Below are 21089 nucleotides of genomic sequence, written 5' to 3' on the forward strand. Positions count from 1 at the left end.
GGACAGGCAGCCCTGCCTGCTGGTGATTCAGGCTACTTTAGATTAAGTGAAAAATGTGATCTGCATATGGAAATATCATGTTTAGGATGACTCATCGTGCAGTACGTGCACACTGAATTTCACAGACGAGAAGGAAATTGTGTTCAGTGAAATGAATCTTCCTTATCTTATATGACAGACAATTTCTGCTATTTTGAGGGTTGCGTACGGTGCAAAAATTTAAAGCTTGATTATAGTATAGCTATAGTAGCTCTTAGAAGTTTTACACACTATTGTCTCTGACGCTAAAAGCATAAGATATCAGACCATGGAAGAGTTATATAACCATTGATTTTGCTGTGCATGAGATAAAGTCTCACCCATGTCATGCCTAGTCTATTTGGTTGAAAGAGCAAACATAAACTGTTATGGCAATTGAATAACAAGTTCCTTAATCAGACAATTTGATTAAACAGTAGGCTGTGTAAAAAAAATGATTTAAAAAACTGTTTTGAAAGCCATTTCAAAAAATATTTTAAAGGGAGACTTTCACTGCTGACTATCGAAACCGGAAGTTAGAGTCTCCACTTCCAGGAACTTTAGCCAATATATGTTTTGTTGCCAGTGTGGGACTGCTGTAAAAATGGCGGCGTCTCGTCGCTCTTCCCAGCAGCAAAAGCAGAGCATATCCTCGCCACCTCGCAGTACTTCTCTTTCACTCACTCCTCCGGGATCTCCTCCCGTTCCCGGTGGTGGAATAATTTCGGTACCAGTGGGTGCTGAAGTAGACAGCGCTGGGGATCCAGAGTTAACTCCGGCCTCCCCCGATATCCCCGCCCCGGCCCTGAGCAGTAGCAGCAGCTCCACTACCACCGGGGGTAGCAGCAGCGCTGGCTCGAGTCCTGACTCCGGTAGCAATAGCAGCCCCGGGGGCAGCGACTGCGGGACAAGCGGGGCTTTCAGAGAGCTGTTTGAAGCCTGTCGCAATGGGGACGTATCGCGGGTGAAGAGGTTGGTGGATACGGTTAACGTGAATGCCAAGGACATGGCTGGGCGAAAATCCACTCCGCTACACTTCGCGGCAGGTAACGTCGATGGCGAATGCTCGCTATGAGCTGGTTTGTTTAGCTTACATAGTTAGCCAACTACTTGAGTAGATTGCTAACTATCTAACTAGCAACATTTTCTTACACTAACTTTTGCAAGATCGATTGCTCAGATAGTTTGTTAGCCAACAAACTTCGCTTACTAGTTCGGTAACGTTAGCCTAGCTAGGTTAGGCTAGCTTGTCGAAAATGCTGAGCCAGTTAGCCAACATTTTGAGTCAGAGAGGGGTTGGCAAGTACCTCAACTCCACAATGATTTCATCCACGGAGTTAAGAGCAGATGCGTTTTTTAAATGAACCTCCGACTCCTTCGAGTCGATATGCACTAGATACTTTAATAAAAAATAAATAAAAATATAGCTAAAACCGTACCATATACCTATGTTTGTCCTCTATTGTTGCGTGCGTTTTCTTAATTTTCTGAAATCCACACTTTTTAATAAAACGATAATCAAATTTAACCACCGACTGTTTCCTTGTTGAGATTCACTGAGTTGCCACCTTAGAGAAAAAGCATTGAGGAAACAGTCTGGTGGTTGTATTTATTAATATGCACGTTTTATTAAAAAGTATGGATTTAAGCAAACAAAGAAAGGTATGCTACAACAGGACAAAGTCTATCGACACCAAGGAGTCAGAGGTTCATTAAAAAACGTTCGTCTGTGCTCAACTCCGTGGATGAAGTCATCGTGGAGTTGAGGATCTATGGGAGGGGGCACTGTATTAGCCACCAAGTTGTAAGCAAAACTCACAGGCCTTTCCAGGCAGCCAGCATCATTTGGAATGAATCTAAAACAAGTATAACTAACTATCTAGTTAGTTGGCTTGGTAAGATATGCTTGCATTAAACCAGGAACTTAAAACATGGCAGACATAATAAACAAACCATACTGAGTTAGTAGATGTGACACAACCAGTATGTCTTCTCATAAAAAACTATAAAATAAATATGTTAAACAATGATTGCAGGTTGTGTTTCACAGTTTTAGAGACCCATTTGTGTATGGATGACAAACACACCTTACACAATCTTTCCACTTTTTAGGATTTGGGAGGAAGGATGTTGTGGAGCACCTCCTTCAGACAGGTGCCAACGTTCATGCCCGTGATGACGGAGGTTTGATCCCTCTGCATAACGCCTGCTCCTTTGGTCATGCTGAGGTGGTCAGCCTGCTCCTCTGTCAGGGTGCTGACCCAAACGCCCGGGACAACTGGAACTACACACCTCTCCACGAAGCTGCCATCAAGGGCAAAATAGACGTGTGCATCGGTAAGAAACATCTATGACGACGTGCAACTTTTATGCTTACTTTGCATTCTGTGCTGACTTTACAAACTTTAATCAGTTTTCTGTATGATAATATAGTCCTAGCTATCTTTTGAATGCAAATCTAAGGCTATTGTGTCATGAACAGATTAATTAATAGACAAAATGCTGTAGAAATTGATAGGAGATGCTATGGTCTGTAGCTCTGCGGCTGGTTATTGTATCATCAAGACTTTCAACTAGGTTATTTTGCCCTGAGACAAACATGTCACCCCTAGTGATCTCAACAGAATCACAAGATCTCAATGACATAATGGCAATTTCTGACCAGCCCATAATGGTCTGGTCCTGACAGTCTCCCTGTCTCCAGGGAGAGAAACCAGACACCACTGAAAAGAACATCAGGCCAGATCAGTTTCTCTGGGCAGAAACTAAAGGCACTTACTTTGACCTATGTAATGGCAAGATACTTTATTTTCTCCCATTGCTGTAATGGAATAATCCCTGCATTGATCAAGAGTCAAGACACAAGACTTGTCTATACGCCTTCAGAGCGATGTGCTTTTTAGCATCTGCTTCTTTGAATTATGCTCGACTACTATATTTTTTGGCTCTTGAATACAGCTGGTTTCTTGTTGCAATCTCTCTGCTGTGAAATGAGCATCATGGCACAGGGATGCACACATTATTCTCTCTGGTGTGTAATGAGCTGAATTATGATTATGTGCCTCCTCTTCACTTTGATGGTTCAGCTGACTTCCCAGACATTTATTATTGAGGAAAATATTTGAAAACATCACTAAACACTTTTCCATCCACAGTTTTTATGCAAGTAAAGTGATCTTGATGCTCCTTGCCAATATATCGAGGGTCTGATTCTGATGACATGATGATCGATGCGTGACTGCCATTTGACAAATAAAAATAATAATCTCATCATGTAGACTAGCCTACCTGCACTGTATATGTGAGCTGTTGGCTTGAGCGCACGTGCCAAGACCAGAGTATGCACATTTTTTCATTTTCTTTATTACATTTACATTTACATCATTTAGCAGACACTCTTATCCAGAGCGACTTACAAATTGGTGCATTCAATTTATGATAGCCAGTGGGACAACCACTTTTTTTTTTATGGGGAAGGGGGGGTAGAAGGATTACTTTATACTATTCCAGGTATTCCTTAAAGAGGTAGGGTTTCAAGTGTCTCCGGAAGGTGGTCAGTGACTCCACTGTCCTAGTGTCGTGGGGGAGCTTGTTCCACCATTGGGGCGCCAGAGCAGCGAATAGCTTTGACTGGGCTGAGCGGGAACTGTGCTTCCGTAGAGGTAGGGGAGCTAGCAGGCCAGAGGTGGATGAACGTAGTGCCCTCGTTTGGGTGTAGGGTCTGATCAGAGCCTGAAGGTAAGGAGGTGCCGTTCCCCTCACAGCTCCGTAGGCAAGCGCCATGGTCTTGTAGTAGATGCGAGCCTCAGCTGGAAGCCAGTGGAGTTTGCGGAGGAGAGGGGTGACATGAGAGAACTTGGGAAGGTCGAACACCAGACGGGCTGCGGTGTTCTGGATAAGTTGTAGAAATCATGGAGCGGGCAGTCCTTCCACGGGAGGAAGAGCAGCTCCGTCTTGCCAAGGTTCAGCTTGAAGTGGTGATCCGACATCCACAATGATATGTCTGCCAGACATGCAGATTCGCCACCTGGTTATCAGAAGGGGGAAAGAAGAAAATTAATTGTGTGTCGTCTGCGTAGCAATGATAGGAGAGACCATGTGAGGATATGACAGAGCCAAGTGACTTGGTGTATAGAGAGAATAGGAGAGGCCTAGAACTGAGCCCTGGGGGACACCAGTGGTGAGAGCACGTGGTGCGGAGACAGATTCTCGCCACGCCACCTGGTAGGAGCGACCTGTCAGGTAGGACGCAATCCAAGAGTGAGCAGCGCCGGAGATGCCCAACTCAGAGAGGGTGGAGAGGAGGATCTGATGGTTCACAGTATCAAAGGCAGCAGATAGGTCTAGAAGGATAAGAGCAGAGGAGAGAGAGTTAGCTTTAGCAGTGCGGAGAGCCTCCGTGACACAGAGAAGAGCAGTCTCAGTTGAATGACCAGTCTTGAAACCTGACTGTTTTGGATCAAGAAGGTCATTCTGAGAGAGATAGCAGGAGAGTTGGCTAGAGACGGCACGCTCAAGAGTTTTGGAGAGAAAATAAAGAAGGGATACTGGTCTGTAGTTATTGACATCGGAGGGATCGATTGTAGGTTTTATGCGGAGGGGTGCAACTCTCGCTCTCTTGAAGACAGAAGGGACATGGCCAGCGGTCAAGGATGAGTTGATGAGCGAGGTGAGGTAGGGGAGAAGGTCTCCGGAAATGGTCTGGAGAAGAGAGGAGGGGATAGGGTCAAGCGGGCAGGTTGCTGGGCGGCCGGCCGTCACAAGTCGCAAGATTTCATCTGGAGAGCGAGGGGAGACAGAAGTCAAAGCAGAGAGTAGGGCAGTGTGAGCAGGACCAGCGGTGTCATTTGACCTAATAAATGAGGATTGAATGTCATCAACCTTCTTTTCAAAATGGTTGACGAAGTCATCCACAGAGAGGGAGGAGGAGGATTCAGCAGGGAGGAGAAGGTAGGCTGAGATGAACTCTGCCTTATTGGCTGCAGAACGGCAGTTCCAGAGGCTGCCAGAGACCTGGAACTCCACGTGGGTAGTGTGCGCAGGGACCACCAGATTAGAGTGGCAACAGCCACGTGGTGTGAAGCGTTTGTATGGCCTGTGCAGAGAGGAGAGAACAGGGATAGACAGACACATAGTTGACAGGCTACAGAAAAAGGCTACAATAATGCAAAGGAGATCGGAATGAAATGAACTAAACATCTGGGAAAGCGAGAGTGGGGCCTCCCTCACTTACGTTTCACTGAAACACTCAAATATAACTCTCCCAACTTCCACTTTAGAAATTATAATTGTTGTAAACTACAGCGGTTCAATATTCAGCTAGCTAACTTGGTACAGTATTCTTCCGTGAAAACCGTCCAGGGCACCGAATCCTATGACGCCAAAGCCAACTAGCATGCCAGCCTCCAATAACACGGTTTAGCACCAATACTCGGTTACAACAAACCACCAGTGTGTTAACACGCCAAGCAGATCATTCATGTCCGTGTCTAACGTTGTGTAAAGTTTTGGGTTAGTTTTGACAGTTTGAGTGAGTACGTCGTCAACTTATTCAGCCAGTTAGTTAGCTAGAATAGTTAGCATACTAGCTAGCCATTGCTCTCTGCCAACGAACTAACCCCTCCTCCCACGGCACGAACACACAGAGAGCCAAGCTAACGTTAACTAGTCACCAATGTCCCGAATTCCCTTGAACGACTCTGGTTACCAGTATGTAAAAACAAAACAAAAATAAATGTAGGTTATAACTTACCCTTAGTAGCTACTGTCAGCCAGTTAAGTGCAAAGCTAGCTACTGAATCGATTCAGCCAGTTCGTGCTTCACCGGGCTCAGCCGAATACAATACTTACCTACAATACCTACCTACCTTCTATCTAAATACATGGTTTAAGCTTTACTCGACACCATATAAGCCAAGCTTACCTCCTGCCAGAGAAAGACACAACCTCACCCGACGCTGTTCATAATTCTTTATAACCTTTTTTAGTGGGTAGAGCAGCTTTAATATTGCAGATAGATTGTGGCTTCTATCAATGTAATTGTCTGCATAATTTCCAATCGCCCAATGGGGCGGCAGGTAGCTTAGTGGTTAAGAGCGTTGTGCCAGTAACCGAAAGGTCGCTGGTTCTAATCCCCGAGCCGACTAGGTGAAAATCTGTCGATGTGCCCTTGAGCAAGGCACTTAACCCTAATTGCTCCTGTAAGTCGCTCTGGATAAGAGCGTCTGCTAAAATGACTAATATGTATAAAAAATATTTTTTTTGTAAATATATACATTTTTTGTTGTTGCAAAGAGTAGTATTATATTATTGATTGATTGACTATGACTTCTTAAATCACCCAGTAATGCTATTTGCAGAGTTAGCTCCAGGTAAATGTAGCAATTCATCAGCCATTCCTGAACCTGCAACCACAAACAAGCTACATATAGATGGTACCAAAACAAATGATCTAATGATTCTGTTGCTTCGCAGCAAAATCTGCAGAGCTGGGATGGTTGTATCCCTTCTATATATATATACACACACACACACACACACACACACACACAGTGAGGGGGAAAAAGTATTTGATCCCCTGCTGATTTTGTACGTTTGCCCACTGACAAAGAAATGATCAGTCTATAATTTTATATAGTAGGTTTATTTGAACAGTGAGGGACAGAATAACAACAACAAAATCCAGAAAATGGGATGGTGTTCTTGGGGTCATAGGCAGCATTCCTCCTCCTCCAAACACGGCGAGTTGAGTTGATGCCAAAGAGCTCCATTTTGGTCTCATCTGACCACAACACTTTCACCCAGTTCTCCTCTGAATCATTCAGATGTTCATTGGCAAACCTCAGACGGGCCTGTATATGTGCATTCTTGAGCAGGGGAACCTTGCGGGCGCTGCAGGATTTCAGTCCTTCACGGCGTAGTGTGTTACCAATTGTTTTCTTGGTGACTATGGTCCCAGCTGCCTTGAGATCATTGACAAGTTCCTCCCGTGTAGTTCTGGGATTATTCCTCACCGTTCTCATGATCATTGCAACTCCACAAGGTGAGATCTTGCATGGAGCCCCAGGCCGAGGGAGATTGACAGTTCTTTTGTGTTTCTTCCATTTGCGAATAATCGCACCAACTGTTGTCACCTTCTCACCAAGCTGCTTGGCGATGGTCTTGTAGCCCATTCCAGCCTTGTATAGGTCTACAATCTTGTCCCTGACATCCTTGGAGAGCTCTTTGGTCTTGGCCATGGTGGAGAGTTTGGAATCTGATTGATTGATTGCTTCTGTGGACAGGTGTCTTTTATACAGGTAACAAGCTGAGATTAGGAGCACTCCCTTTAAGACTGTGCTCCTAATCTCAGCTCGTTACCTGTATAAAAGACACCTGGGAGCCAGAAATCTTTCTGATTGAGAGGGGGTCAAATACTTATTTCCCTCATTAAAATGCAAATCAATTTATGACATTTTTGACATGCGTTTTTCTGGATTTTGTTGTTGTTATTCTGTCTCTCACTGTTCAAATAAACCTACCATTAAAATTATAGACTGATCATTTCTTTGTCAGTGGGCAAACGTACAAAATCAGCAGGGGATCAAATACTTATTTCCCTCAATGTATATACGGTGGGGAGAACAAGTATTAGATACACTGCCGATTTTGCAGGTTGTCCTGGAAATAAGCAGGGGATCAAATACTTTTTTCCCTCACTGTATATGTATGTATGTATATATCTCTCTCATTCTATTGGTTGCAAGAATTTTGTATAATCATTTAAATTAAAAAACTCTGTTTTGAATCCGGCATCGTTTTGTGTATCAGTTCAAAAACCATGTGCCATGGAATCGGTACATCGAAAATCTCTTCCCAACTATTTTGCAATCTGTATGGCACAGCTGTACATTTTTGGTCCTTAAATGAAACTGGTATACATTTTTATTAATCACAATTGTCTTTAACCAATTTTGGTCTTTAATGCAGGGCCGCCAGACAAGTTCCTTACTTTCTCCCTCTTCCACTTGCCTCTTCCATTTTTGCGGTAATGCTGCAATTATTTGGTTGTAATTTTGGATAGAGCAGACGTTTCCATATATTTTTGTTAGCTGCGTGTGTGACTTAACTCCACCAATCCTATTTATGATATAATTTACAAAGATTATACAGTTTTTAAAACATTTCTCTCCAAAAATAACATTTTTTAAACTGAAATTGCAACCAACTTTCTATGGCTTGTTTTAAAAATAGCTATATTTTGGAGATTATTTCATTTTCAAATAACTGAAAGTGAGAGGTTGTGATCTAAATAAAGGGGAAAAGGCCATTCTTGAACACTGGGTGAGACCTTTTTACTAATCTGCTAAAGAAACAGTTTGGATTTAAGTATAGCTTTTCCATGACTAAAGCCTTTAAGGTCTAATGCTTTAATATTTAATAATTTCTGCCCTCTGAATTCATATTCATTATGTAAGTATAGAGTAGGCACATTTGCTATTTAACGCAACCGTTTTGCTGACAAAACTATAGGTAGAGTTGAAAATGTGATGGAAACATATTGAACTTGAGATTTTTATTCGGTACACGAAAACGTAAGCAAAAAAGTACATTATGTGTGCACTATGTCATCACAAACAGATTTTTATTTCAATTTGTTTGAAACACACTTGTCGGGAAAATGTGCATATTTATAAAAATGTTAATTTTATAATATTCACATAAATCTGTCGCCAAACAGATTGTTTTTGAGCTGCTGTTCTTCAGAACTGGGCATCTAAGGAGATATTCACTCATGCGTTTCCTCAGGCTTTTGCTTGTCTCAGATATTATATGCATGTTTTTGTGTGTTATGTTTATGTCGAATGAAAATAATTCCAGCAGAAATGAAACAGTACCCATTAAGCGACTTTAGCCTAATTTCTGCAGTGCCAGTGCATTAACATAAAAACGCTCACTCTGCTCATCTCACACCAGAATGTAATTACTACACACATTTCTCACTCTCACAGAGTCTACTAACATTTGGACAGGCTCCCATTCACTAGTGATGGGGGGGGAAATCGATAGTTACATACCGCAATATTATTTTTGACGATATTATGCTGAACAAAAATATAAACACAACATTTAAAATGTTGGTCCCATGTTTCATGAGCTGAAATAAAAGATCCCAGAAATTTTCCAGATGCACAAAAAGCGCATTTCTCTCTAATTTTGTGCATAAATTTGTTTGCATCCCTGTTAGTGAGCATTTCTCCTTTGCCAAGAAAATCCATCCACCTGACAGGTGTGGCATATCAAGAAACTGATTAAACAGCATGATCATTACACATGTGCACCTTTTGCTGGGGACAATAAAAGGCCACTCTAAAATGTTCAGTTTTGTCACAACACAATGCCACAGATGTCTCAAGTTTTGAGGGAGCGTGCAATTAGCATGATGACTGCAGGAATGTCTACCAGAGCTGTTTTAAGAGAATTTAATGTTAATTTCTCTACCACAAGCCACCTCCAACATCATTTTAGATAATTTGGCAGTACGTCCAACCGGCCTCACAACCGCAGACCACGTGTAACCATGCCAGCCCAGGACCTCCACATCCGGCTTCTTCACCTGCGGGATCGTCTGAGACCAGCCATCCGGACAGCTGATGAAACTGTGGGTTTGCACAACTAGGGCTGTGGCGGTCACGTCAGCTGGTGATTTTCAAGCAAATAACTGTGGGTCTCACAGTAATTGACCGTTTAATTAACATAAACACATTTAGTATCTCCTGGCTTCCACACACAGCCTACAAGCCACTGATGCAGATCTTTGGAACATCTACATTTTCTCACAGGCTACAAGTGAAGACCGACACGTCGTGGACGCAACTGCGCGCGTCCTTATTCAATTCCGAGGTGCAAATTAAAGATATTGGAAGAACTGTCCACATTTACTTTTCGTCAGCCAACAAGTTGAGTAGGCCTAACGAACATCAAAAGCACTAGCCTATGTCAATCTACTATCCCCCATAGTACAAAAGTTGACCTATTCTGTGCGACAAATAAATATTCCAAACAGAGTCTGGGAAAGTTGTGGGATGCGATAGATCCCAAATGAATACAACCACTAGCATCAAAAAACATATTTTTACGCAATGTGGCTGACGCAACAGATCAGAAAGATTAACATTTTGCTAAACTATTAGGCTATTTCTTCATATTATAAGTGCAGCAATGCGCCCATGGCAGTAGGCTATAAGCGTGAATGTTCCATTAGCGGGAAGACACCATTATCATAAGTGACCACAAATGCAATTATGCATGTAATGCTTTTATTATAAAGGTGCATTTTTATGGAGAACGTGATCTTCCCCAAACTTGAAACTCACGTAATCTATGCACTTAAATAGCGAATGGAGGACACTTTTCCCGTGGTTCATTTTCATTGCAGCCAGGTAGGCTATACTCCTGTTGTAAAGATAAGGAATGTGCTTAATATTAGGAAAGTTGAGATATAAATATAGTAGGCCTAGCCAATAGAAAGCTGATGGGATCCTCCTCTTTTTAATAGAGGCCATCACTTTTCTTGCGCAATTGCATACATAGCCTATAGAAATGTTGCGCAACATGTTTGATTAGATTTTCGAAAACATTTGCATTGATGTCGGAGTGATTAGAGGGACAATAGAGTGTGGAGTACCAGGCAGTTAGCAAGTTTGGTAGGCTACTAATGACCATCAGCAGCATCAGAGCTTGGAGAAGCCTAATTACCGTGACTAAACGGTCATGTGGAATTTGACTGCCTTCATCACTCGTGACCACCGGTGTGGCAGTAATATGGCCACCGCAACAGTCCTATGCACAAACAAATAATCTCTGCACAAACTGTCAGAAACAGTCTCAGGGAAGCTCATCTGCGTGTTCATTGTCCTCACCAGGATCTTGACCTGACTGCAGTTTGGTGTTGTAACCGACTTCAGTGGGCAAATGCTCACCTTTGATGGCTGGAGAAGTGTGCTCTTCACGGATCAATCCCGGTTTCAACTGTACCGGGCAGAATGCAGATGGCGTGTATGAAGTGGCTAACATCATATCGCAATAAAATCGTAGTATCAAATCCTAATACATATAGAATTGCAATACATATCATGTCGGCACCTAAGTATCGGGACAATATCGTATCGTGAGGTCCCTGGCAATTCCTTTGAACTGTAGGTGTTTTAGTACAGGCTCCTGTTTAGCAGCTGCTGTCAGCAGGTTGCTGTGATCAGGCCCCCTCCATCCTCTCCATCTTGTCAGCTAGCTCTGTCACTCCACAGTGGCTGGTGTTTGTATGCTGAGCACTCTCCCACTCTCGTTTATCATTGTTATAGGTGTTATTGGCTGTGTTAGCCAGCTGCACGCGCAACACCATGGGAACAGGGTGAGCGATGAGGGCAAGGCAAAGGGCTCATCTACTCAAGCTTTGGGAGTGTGTCTCTGAGTGTGGAGGTCACTAAAGTAGTTTGTGGGGTTTACATTATGAGGAGGATAGAGGTGTTGTTGCTGTACAGGAGCAGCTGAGCCCTCTCTTTCTATGATGTGTGACAGACAGGCAAGCTGTCAGAGGAGCACCTGCGAATCTTAATTACCCCATCGCCATAATTTACCCCTTGACACGACACCAACCCCCCTCCACACTGCCCCACCCCATCCCTCTCTCTACTTCCCCCTCCACCAGCACGGCCACCCCTCCATCAGACTCCCACTAACTGCCTGCCATACCTCTCCTCTCTGCTCTGCCTCCAGCTAACGCAGCAGCGTATGAGAGACTACCTGCATATTAATCTCTGTTAGAGGACTGAGACTGCTGCTATAGCCCAGCATATATCTATTTTACAGAGGGCTCCTTTTATTGGATTTGCTCTGTCTTTCTTCCACCAAGGCTTTCTCTTTAGTGTCTCCCTGCTCCTTTAGTTACCAGGCTAATAGTACAGGAGTGGATGTGCAGGACAATGTGATTTGGTGCAGAGCTAAATCACATTGTGCTGAGGAATGGGTGAGTAACGTGTGGCGTGCGTCACCGATGTGGAAGGGGAGAGAGGCAGGCAGACAGACATGGGCTGCCATTTATCCAAGTGATCATCTGAGTGGCGATGTTGAGAAAAGCTGCTGCTACTGCTCGCTTGACTGAATATGAATGCTGACAAATGGCTCCAAAAGCTAGCCCCCTCACACTGTTGTGCTGTGTATAAAAGGTGTTTGGGGTTTGAGAGGTTTGATCCAGATTGAGTAGGAGTTTTTAACCGACCCTCTTATGTTTTCCTCTCCCGACCGCTCCCATTTACTCTTTCTTTCATTCTCCTGCTCCCTGATTTGAGTGCAGAGCAGTTCTCTGCCTCTCTCCTTGTGCTTATGCCCTCTGTGTGTATTCTGTGTGTATTCAGTGTGTAAACCTTGGTAATACATAGAGCAGAGTGTGAGTGACGTGAAGTACGACTGAAGCGTAGTAAGGTTGCAGGATGTGATTGGTAGTGTGTGTATTTCGGGATAGAGCTGAGAGTTTGGGGCCGCTGGTCTCCCTACGAGCGAGCGCTCTGCTCTGCTGTTTATCCACTCAGACAATCACTAAGCTGGGGGAGATTAAAACGCTGCACCCTGGGAAACATGGCCTTTTTTCCCCCCAATCTCTCTTCTTCTTTTCCTCCTCCTTTCCCCTCCCTTACTCGATCTCTAACCCTCTGCTCTTTTATTTTCTCCCTTGCTCTCTCTCTCACTCCCTCTCCCTCCCTGGGCTAGAGAGAGAAAGGGAGACAGGCAGGCTTTGATATTCTGCTCTCATACCTGTGCTGGAGTCACATGGTAGTGCCCGAGTCCTCCTGCCTGTTTTTCTAATATGGCTTTTTTCCCCTCTCCTCCCCTCCGCCGCAGCATTCAGTTTGGGCTGTTGTTTTTTCCACTCTCGCTGCCTGCTGTCGCTCCGGTCCTCCGTTCTCGAGACGCACCGCTGGTGTGCCATGTATGTTTATGTCGGCAGCATGCCGCGGAGCCAGAGAGTGCTAGCGGGCAGCAGCGGCAGTAGCGCTAGCCCTGGTGTTAGCAGCAGCGGTCTCTGTCTGTCCCTGCCTGAGCTCAGCTACTGTCTGTGTTTCCCCTGTACAGTGTTGCTCCAGCATGGAGCCGACCCCAGCATTCGCAACACCGACGGCAAGAGTGCCCTGGACCTTGCCGACCCATCCGCCAAGGCTGTGCTCACTGGTAAGTGATGAGCCATTTTCCTTTTTTTTTTTTTTTTTTACCTCTCTCTTCCTCCCTCTTTCTTTCTCTCAGGTTACCTCTATTTCTCTAAGTCTCACTACCTCCCTTGCGCTCTCTACCTCTACCACTCTCTCTTTCTCTCCACAATACTTCACCTCTAGCATTCTCTCTACCTCTCTTTCTCTTCCTATGTACCTCACCTCTAGTGCCTCACCTCTACTTCTACCTCTCCACTCTCTCGCCCAGAGATAAGTTGTCAAACTGCAAATGATCCTTCACTCGTATCCATACTACTCTATCCTTCATCCTCCTCCTTATTATGGAAATGGTACATGTTGTCATGGTCTTATCTGTTGATTTTGTGTGTGAGTTGGTTGTGTGATTCTCTCTCCGTTCAGCAGTCAGACAAATCCATAATTAGGCTCTTCCATTGTGTTTCTGTTCTTTCATGCTCTTTCTGTTTACACACTGTTTCATCGTATTCCCTGGCTGGTAAATAAATTAGAGATACAGAGCGGAGAACGGTCCTGAAAGGCTTTCCACCCACCTTGTAAACAGAAATCATAGAGAGGATGATATTTGTGGGGAATTTTGGTATGTGATGGAAATGCGAACTGATTTGATAACAGTATTCAACAACCTAACATTCACACGATACAACGAGAGTAGCAAGGTCTATTACACACTCAGAAACAGTTTAGTACTTTTGAGTGTAGCACGCAAGAAGAGCAACCCACTGTTTATTGTTTCCTATTTGTCCTCTGTTGGTGAATATGACCGTGACAACTTCAGCTTATTGATTGATGTGTGTGTAGACCGCAGTATTAAGCCGTGTGTGTACAATTGTTGGAGACGAATGTATAATGATGCCAATACACCATCTTTATTATACCACCAGCTAGGACTTTCCTTTTGAGAGACTGTCAGTGAACTGATGTGATCCAGGTAGAAAATGCCCATCGCTGTCACACCAAACTCTGGCCTTGTAGTATCATGACCCATCTATCAACAATCACCAGACGACTGTCATGTTTTCCCTCTGCTCTGAGGAACAGCAGCCGAGGGGACTGTACTGTCTGTATAAATAGTGTAGCGGCGAGAGAGAAGAGAACTCCAGTCAATGGAGTACTCCAGATAATTGTTACATATCGACTTTTCTTATCTCTCGCTGCACTTTGCGCCAGCACTCTGACCGACCCTGCTGCTGCTCAGGCCCTGACTCTCTCTCCCAGAGCAAAGCTAACGGTGTTCACACACATGCACATACTAGGGATGGGGGTTGAAAATAATTTCACTATTCAAATAGTATCATACATTTTTGTTGGATGTCCGGATATTCGAAATGCATGTTTGTTTTTAATGTACGTATTTTTACCTAAGCACTGCTGCGAGAGGGAGAGAGGCTGGCGCTCTATTGCTGCAGCTTCAAAGGGGCCGGGAGCGAACAGACTGAGGGAGAGAGGGACACAGTAGCCACTAGCCACGGCAACTCCGCTTCAGCCAAGACTTGCTAACTTGTAGCAGCCACAATGTTATTTATCATCACGTATTAACAGTGCCTGTCTTGATTGAAGTAGGCTATAGAAGCTAGCTAAGCTAGCCAGCTATATAGCTAGCTAGGATAATTGAGGCTACCTGCTGCGCTTTCTCCCCAACCCTATTCAGATAAAACAAACTACCTGTTAGTTGCTCATTGTAGCCTACTCCTTCTCAATTCGGTAACTTTTTAATTCTGTAATTGTATTCCATCTTGCATTGCATTAGTGAACTCTCACTCCACTTGCTACACATTGAGCCTCTTTGCCACTTTGATTGGCCAACAAAAACAACTAGCTACACACGTGAAGGCTACCGGTCTTTTTATGGGGCTGTCACGAGAATTTCTATCTAACTACATTGAAAAGTTAGTTTTATTAAATGAAGAATTTGAAATGTCATGGTATATCCTTGTATGTAGCAATGTCACATTGATATTTTAATTGAATTTAGAAAAAGCCTTTTCAGTGTTAAAATAGGCATATACAATTTTTTTCTCGCAAAAATGAATACTCACACAAGTATTTGAATACTAATGGCTGTTTGGATATTCGAATAAACACACACACACACACACTTGTTTTTTATCCTTGTGGGAACCTATTTTCCCTAACCTTAACCCCTAAACCTAACCCCTAACCCTAATTGTAACCCTAAACCTTTAAGCTTAAAATAGCCTTTGTCCTCGTGGGGACGTGGGAAATGTCCCCACGAGGGAGAATCTTCCTTGTTTTACTATCCTTGACTTTTGGGGATTTCAGGTCCCCATGAAAATAGAAGAACAAGACCACACACACTGCTTTCTCTCTGAGATAGAGAGAAACTATAGGACCGTTATCTTCAAAAGGAGATTCCAGTGACACTGTTAGTGTTATCTCCTCGCCTGGCAGAATCAGCTCCTTGTAATATAGAGCTCCGTTCTAATGTCACGAGTGGAGTCGAGACAGACATTTTGAAGAGTCCATCTTTTTTCCTCTGCAATATTTTTGCCTGATTGGATCGATATGGATGTTCTTTATGCAGACCATCAAACTCTCTTTCATTGGCACTTCAATGAAAAAAGGGGAGAATGGAACAGAGGCACTGCATGTGGGTTGAATGACTTTTTTATTCAGGACTTAGCTTAGACATTGGAATACGTTTATAGTAATGGAGAAACCAAGGACACGTCACAATAAAAGTACACTTGAATGCAATAGATTGTCAAATCATTCACTGAACAGTATTCACAGGGCTCTTATTAGGCTTTTCACATTTTATAGCAGGATAATTTGGTGCTTTCTCAGTTGGCCTACCTAAAAGGAGTGGAGGTTGTATTGTGCTGACTGTGTTACATAAACAATCCCCCTCAAGGTTAGTGTTGAACAGAGGACCAAGCAGAGGCTCAATGATCCTGGTGTTGTTGTGTTATACATCTGGGTGTTGGCTTATACAGCAGTAACAGTGCAACGCCATACAGGACTGATGTCATGAGACAAACCGCAAGCCTTGGGCTGTGAAAAGACACAAAGCGACAAACCATAACCATCACACAGTGTTGTTTTAGAGGCTGTAGGCTATGTTCTGTTCCAAACTGCCCCATTGACAAGAGCACAATGTAATCATGCGTTATCTGGTATGGTCAACCTGTAATCCATGTCTGTGATATGAGGTAAGTTACATGCAATCTATATAGATCTGTCATATTATTTTGCACTATGGCCTATGTATTGCCTTACCTCCATAACTTGCTACATTTGCACACACTGTATATATATATTTTCTGTTGTATTTTTGACTTTATGTTTTGTTTACCCCATATGTAACTCTGTGTTGTTTTTATCGCACTGCTTTGCTTTATCTTGGCCAGGTCGCAGTTGTACATGTGAACTTGTTCTCAACTGGTTTACCTGGTTAAATAAAGGTGAAATAAAATTTAAAAAATGAAATAAGCTAGACATACTGTGTATTCACAGCAATAACAGCCAATGTAATGCTATTTACTTAAGATTGACTATTGCGGTTTAGGAACCCTCAAAGACTGTCTGACATTCCTATACCAACCTAAAGTAAACTGACTCCTCTTACCCACAGGACTGTACATCATACTCTACTCTGGTCTAACTTGTTTTACATTGACATGTTGTATTCTAGAGAACACCAGATGAGAAATGGTATCTTCTTTTAAAGATGCCACACCTGGGAGTCCACACCGTACTTCAAAAGACTGTGGCTCAGTGTGTTACAGTTAGCCTCTGTTTGTAGTGTACTCCTAGTTGCAGGTTGCATTTTGGATGGATTTAGAGGTCTTATTCAGTTCTTCTGCCTCAGAGCGAACAGCGAGTACACTGTTTGATTAAAGATTATATTGACCTATAAACTACCCCGGTGATGGGGAACAAATATACCGTAGCGATGACAAATTTAGATCTACACCATTTGAGCAAAGCTTGAAGTGTTGCCACGATTCCTGAGTGGTGAATATATCTCTATATTTAATCCGTAACTAACTGCCACGAAAATGCATTTTCAAATCCCGGCTAGAAGTAATTTAGTGTTACGGAAGACACCCGAGGTTAGTCTTTTGTTGGATCCTCAAAGCTCGCATTAAATAAATCTCCTTATAACACAGCTTGATACATGCTGCTGCACGTTGTCCTACACGCACATAATAATCGCTGTTGAATTATTGATTTTTTCCAGATTATTTGAAATAAAATTCCTGTACTCTGGGTATGAAAAGGATTATGTTATGTTTTTTTATGCAACTCATCTTGTGATGGAAAAATGCAAGGCATGTTGAGAACGTGTAAATATTTGTATGAACATAAGATTCAACAACTGAGACATAAACTGAACAAGTTCCACAGACTAACAGAAATTGAATAATGTGTCCCTGAACAAATGGGGGGTCCAAATCAAAAGTAACAGTCAGTATCTGGTGTGGCCACCAGCTGCATTAAGTACTGCAGTGCATCTCCTCCTCATGGACTGCACCAGATTTGCCAGTTCTTGATGTGAGATGTTACCCCACTCTTCCACCAAGGCACCTGCAAGTTCCCTGGCATTTCTGGTGGGAATGGCCCTGGCCCTCAACCTCCGATCCAACAGGTCCCAGATGTGCTCAATGGGATTGAGATCCGGGCTCTTTGCTGGCCATGGCAGAACATTGACATTACTGTCTTGCAGGAAATCACGCACAGAACGAGCAGTATGGCTGGTGGCATTGTCATGCTGGAGGGTCATGTCAGGATGAGCCTGCAGGAAGGGTACCACATGAGGGATGAGGATGTCTTCCTTGTAACGCACAGCGTTTTACATTTCCTGCAATAACAACAAGCTCAGTCTGATGATGCTGTGACACACCGCCCCAGACCATGACAGACCCTCCACCTCAAAATTGATCCCGCTCCAGAGTACAGGCCTCGGTGTAACGCTCATTCCTTCGACGATAAACGCAAATCCGACCATCACCCCTGGTGAGACAAAACCGCGACTTGTCAGTGAAGAGCACTTTTTGCCAGTCCTGTCTGGTCCAGCGATGGTGGGTTTGTGCCCATAGGCGACGTTGTTGCCGGTGATGTCTGGTGAGGACCTGCCTTACAACAGGCCTACAAGCCCTCAGTCCAGCCTCTCTCAGCCTATTGTGGACAGTCTGAGTACTGATGGAGGGATTGTGCGTTCCTGGTGTAACTCGGGCAGTTGTTGTTGCCATCCTGTACCTGTCCCGCAGTCTGATGTTCGGATGTACAGATCCTGTGCAGGTGTTGTTACACGTGGTCTGCCACTGCGAGGACGATCAGCTGTCCGCCCTGTCTCACTGTAGCGCTGTCTTTGGCGTCTCACAGTAGCGCTGTCTTTGGCGTCTCACAGTACGGACATTGCAATTTATTGCCCTGGCCACATCTGCAGTCCTCATGCCTCCTTGCAGCATGCCTAAGGCACATTCACGCAGATGAGCAGGGACCCTGGGCATCTTTCTTTTGGTGTTTTTCAGAGTCAGTAGAAAGGCCTCTTTAGTGTCCTCTAAGTTTTCATAACTGCGAACTTAATTGCCTACCGTCTGTAAGCTGTTAGTGTCTAAACGACCGTTCCACAGGTGCATGTTCATTAATTGTTTATGGTTCATTGAACAAGCCTGGGAAACTGTTTAAACCCTTTACAATAAAGATCTGTGAAGTTATTTGGATTTGTACAAATGATCTTTGAAAGACGGTCCTGAAAAAGGGACGTTTCTTTTTTTGCTGAGTTGATAAATACACATCCAGTCAACAGTTTGGACACACCTAGGGTTTTTCTTTATTTTTACTATTTTTTACATTGTAGAAAAATAGTGAAGACATCAAAACAAGGAAATAACATATGGAATCATTTAGTAACCAAAAAAGTGTTAAACAAATGAAAATATATTTTAGGTTTTAGATTCTTCAAATAGCCACCCTTTGCCTTGATGACAGCTTTTATTTATTTATTTTATTTCACCTTTATTTAACCAGGTAAGCCAGTTGAGAACAAGTTCTCATTTACAACTGCGATCTGGCCAAGATAAAGCAAAGCAGTGCGGTTAAAAACAACAACAACAACAACACAGTTACATATGGAATAAACAAAACGTACAGTCAATAACACAATTAGAAAATCTATATACAGTGTGTGCAAATGTAGTAAGTTATGGAGGTAAGGCAATCAATAGGCCATAGTACAAAATAATTACAATTATAATTTAGTATTAACACTGGAGTGATAGATGTGCAAATAGATATACTGGGGTGCAAATGAGCAAAATAAATAACAATGTAAATAACAATATGGGGATGAGGTAGTTGGGTGGGCAAATTACAGATGGGCTGTGTACAGGTGCAGTGATCGGTAATCTGCTCTGACAACTGATGCTTAAAGATAGTGAGGGAGATAAGTGTCACCAGCTTCAGAGATTTTTGCAGTTCGTTCCAGTCATTTGCAGCAGAGAACTGGAAGGAATGGTGACCAAAGGAGGTGTTGGCTTTGGGGTTGAACAGTGAGATATACCTGCTGGAACGCATACTACGGGTGGGTGTTGCTATGGTGACCAATGAGCTAAAATAAGGCGGGGATTTGCCTAGAAGTGATTTATAGATGACCTGGAGCCAGTGGGTTTGGCGACGAATATGTAGTGAGGGCCAGCCAACGAGAGCGTACAGGTCACAATGGTGGGTAGTATATGGGGCTTTCGTGACAAAACGGGTGGCACTGTGATAGACTACATCCAATTTGCTGAGTAGAGTGTTGGAAGCTATTTTGTAAATGACATCGCTAAAGTCAAGGATAGTCAGTTTTATGAGGGCATGTTTAGCAGCATGAGTGAAGGAGGCTTTGTTGCGAAATAGGAAGCTGATTCTAGATTTTACTTTGGATTGGAGATGTTTAATGTGAGTCTGGAAGGAGAGTTTACGGTCTAACCAGACACCTAGGTATTTGTAGTTGTCCACATATTCTAAGTCAGTCCCGCCGAGAGTAGTTCGATTGATGAGCATGCATTTAGTTTTACTAGCGTTTAAGAGCAGTTGGAGGCCACGGAAGGAGTGTTGGCATTGAAACTTGTTTGGAGGTTTGTTAACACAGTGTCCAATGAAGGGCCAGATGTATACAAAATGGTGTCGTCTGCATAGAGGTGGATCTGAGAGTCACCAGCAGCAAGAGCGACATCATTGATATACACGGAGAAAAGTCTGCCTGAGAATTGAACCCTGTGGCACCCCCACGCTTGGCATTCTCTCAACCAGCTTCATGAGGTAGTCACCTGGAATGCATTTCAATTAACAGGTGTGCCTTCTTAAAAGTTAATTTGTGGAGTTTCTTCCTTCTTAATGCGTTTCAGCCAATCAGTTGTGTTGTGACAAAGTAGGGGGGGTATACAGAAGGTAGCCCTATTTGTTAAGACCAAGTCCATATTATGGCAAGAACAGCTCAAATAAGCAAAGAGAAACAACCGTCCATCATTACTTTAAAACATGAAGGTCAGCAATACGGAACATTTTTAAAGAAGTGCAGTCGCAAAAACCATCAAGCGCTATAATGAAACTGGCTCTCATGAGGACCGCCACAGGAAAGCAAGACCCAGAGTTACCTCTGCTGCAGAGGATAAGTTCGAGTTACCAGCCTCAGAAATTGCAGCCCAAATAAATGGTTCACAGAGTTCAAGGCACAGACACTTCTCAACATCAACTGTTCAGAGGGGACTGTGTGAATCAGGCCTTCATGGTCGAATTGCTGCAAAGAAACCACTACTGAAGGACACCAATAAAGAAGAGACCTGTTTGGGCCAAGAAACACGAGCAATGGACATCAGACCATTGGAAATGTGTCCTTTGGTC

At 43.4% G+C, this 21089-nt stretch overlaps 1 protein-coding gene across 4 annotated transcripts in view; it reads left to right on the top strand.

Moving 5' to 3' along the window:
* Positions 1–610: 610 nt before the first annotated feature.
* The window catches only part of LOC121582215 (poly [ADP-ribose] polymerase tankyrase-1), a 114722-nt gene continuing 94243 nt past the window's right edge, over positions 611–21089 (top strand). For all 4 annotated transcript variants that reach the window (XM_041897874.2, XM_041897875.2, XM_041897876.2 and 1 more), the window contains exons 1-3: positions 611–1064; positions 2131–2355; positions 13126–13221. In XM_041897874.2, the coding sequence (XP_041753808.1) occupies positions 623–1064; positions 2131–2355; positions 13126–13221 (763 nt within the window). In that variant the 5' untranslated portion in view covers positions 611–622. The remainder of the gene's footprint in view (positions 1065–2130; positions 2356–13125; positions 13222–21089) is intronic.

This window comes from Coregonus clupeaformis, unplaced genomic scaffold (genome assembly GCF_020615455.1).
Source record: "Coregonus clupeaformis isolate EN_2021a unplaced genomic scaffold, ASM2061545v1 scaf0506, whole genome shotgun sequence".
Lineage (NCBI taxonomy): Eukaryota > Metazoa > Chordata > Actinopteri > Salmoniformes > Salmonidae > Coregonus > Coregonus clupeaformis.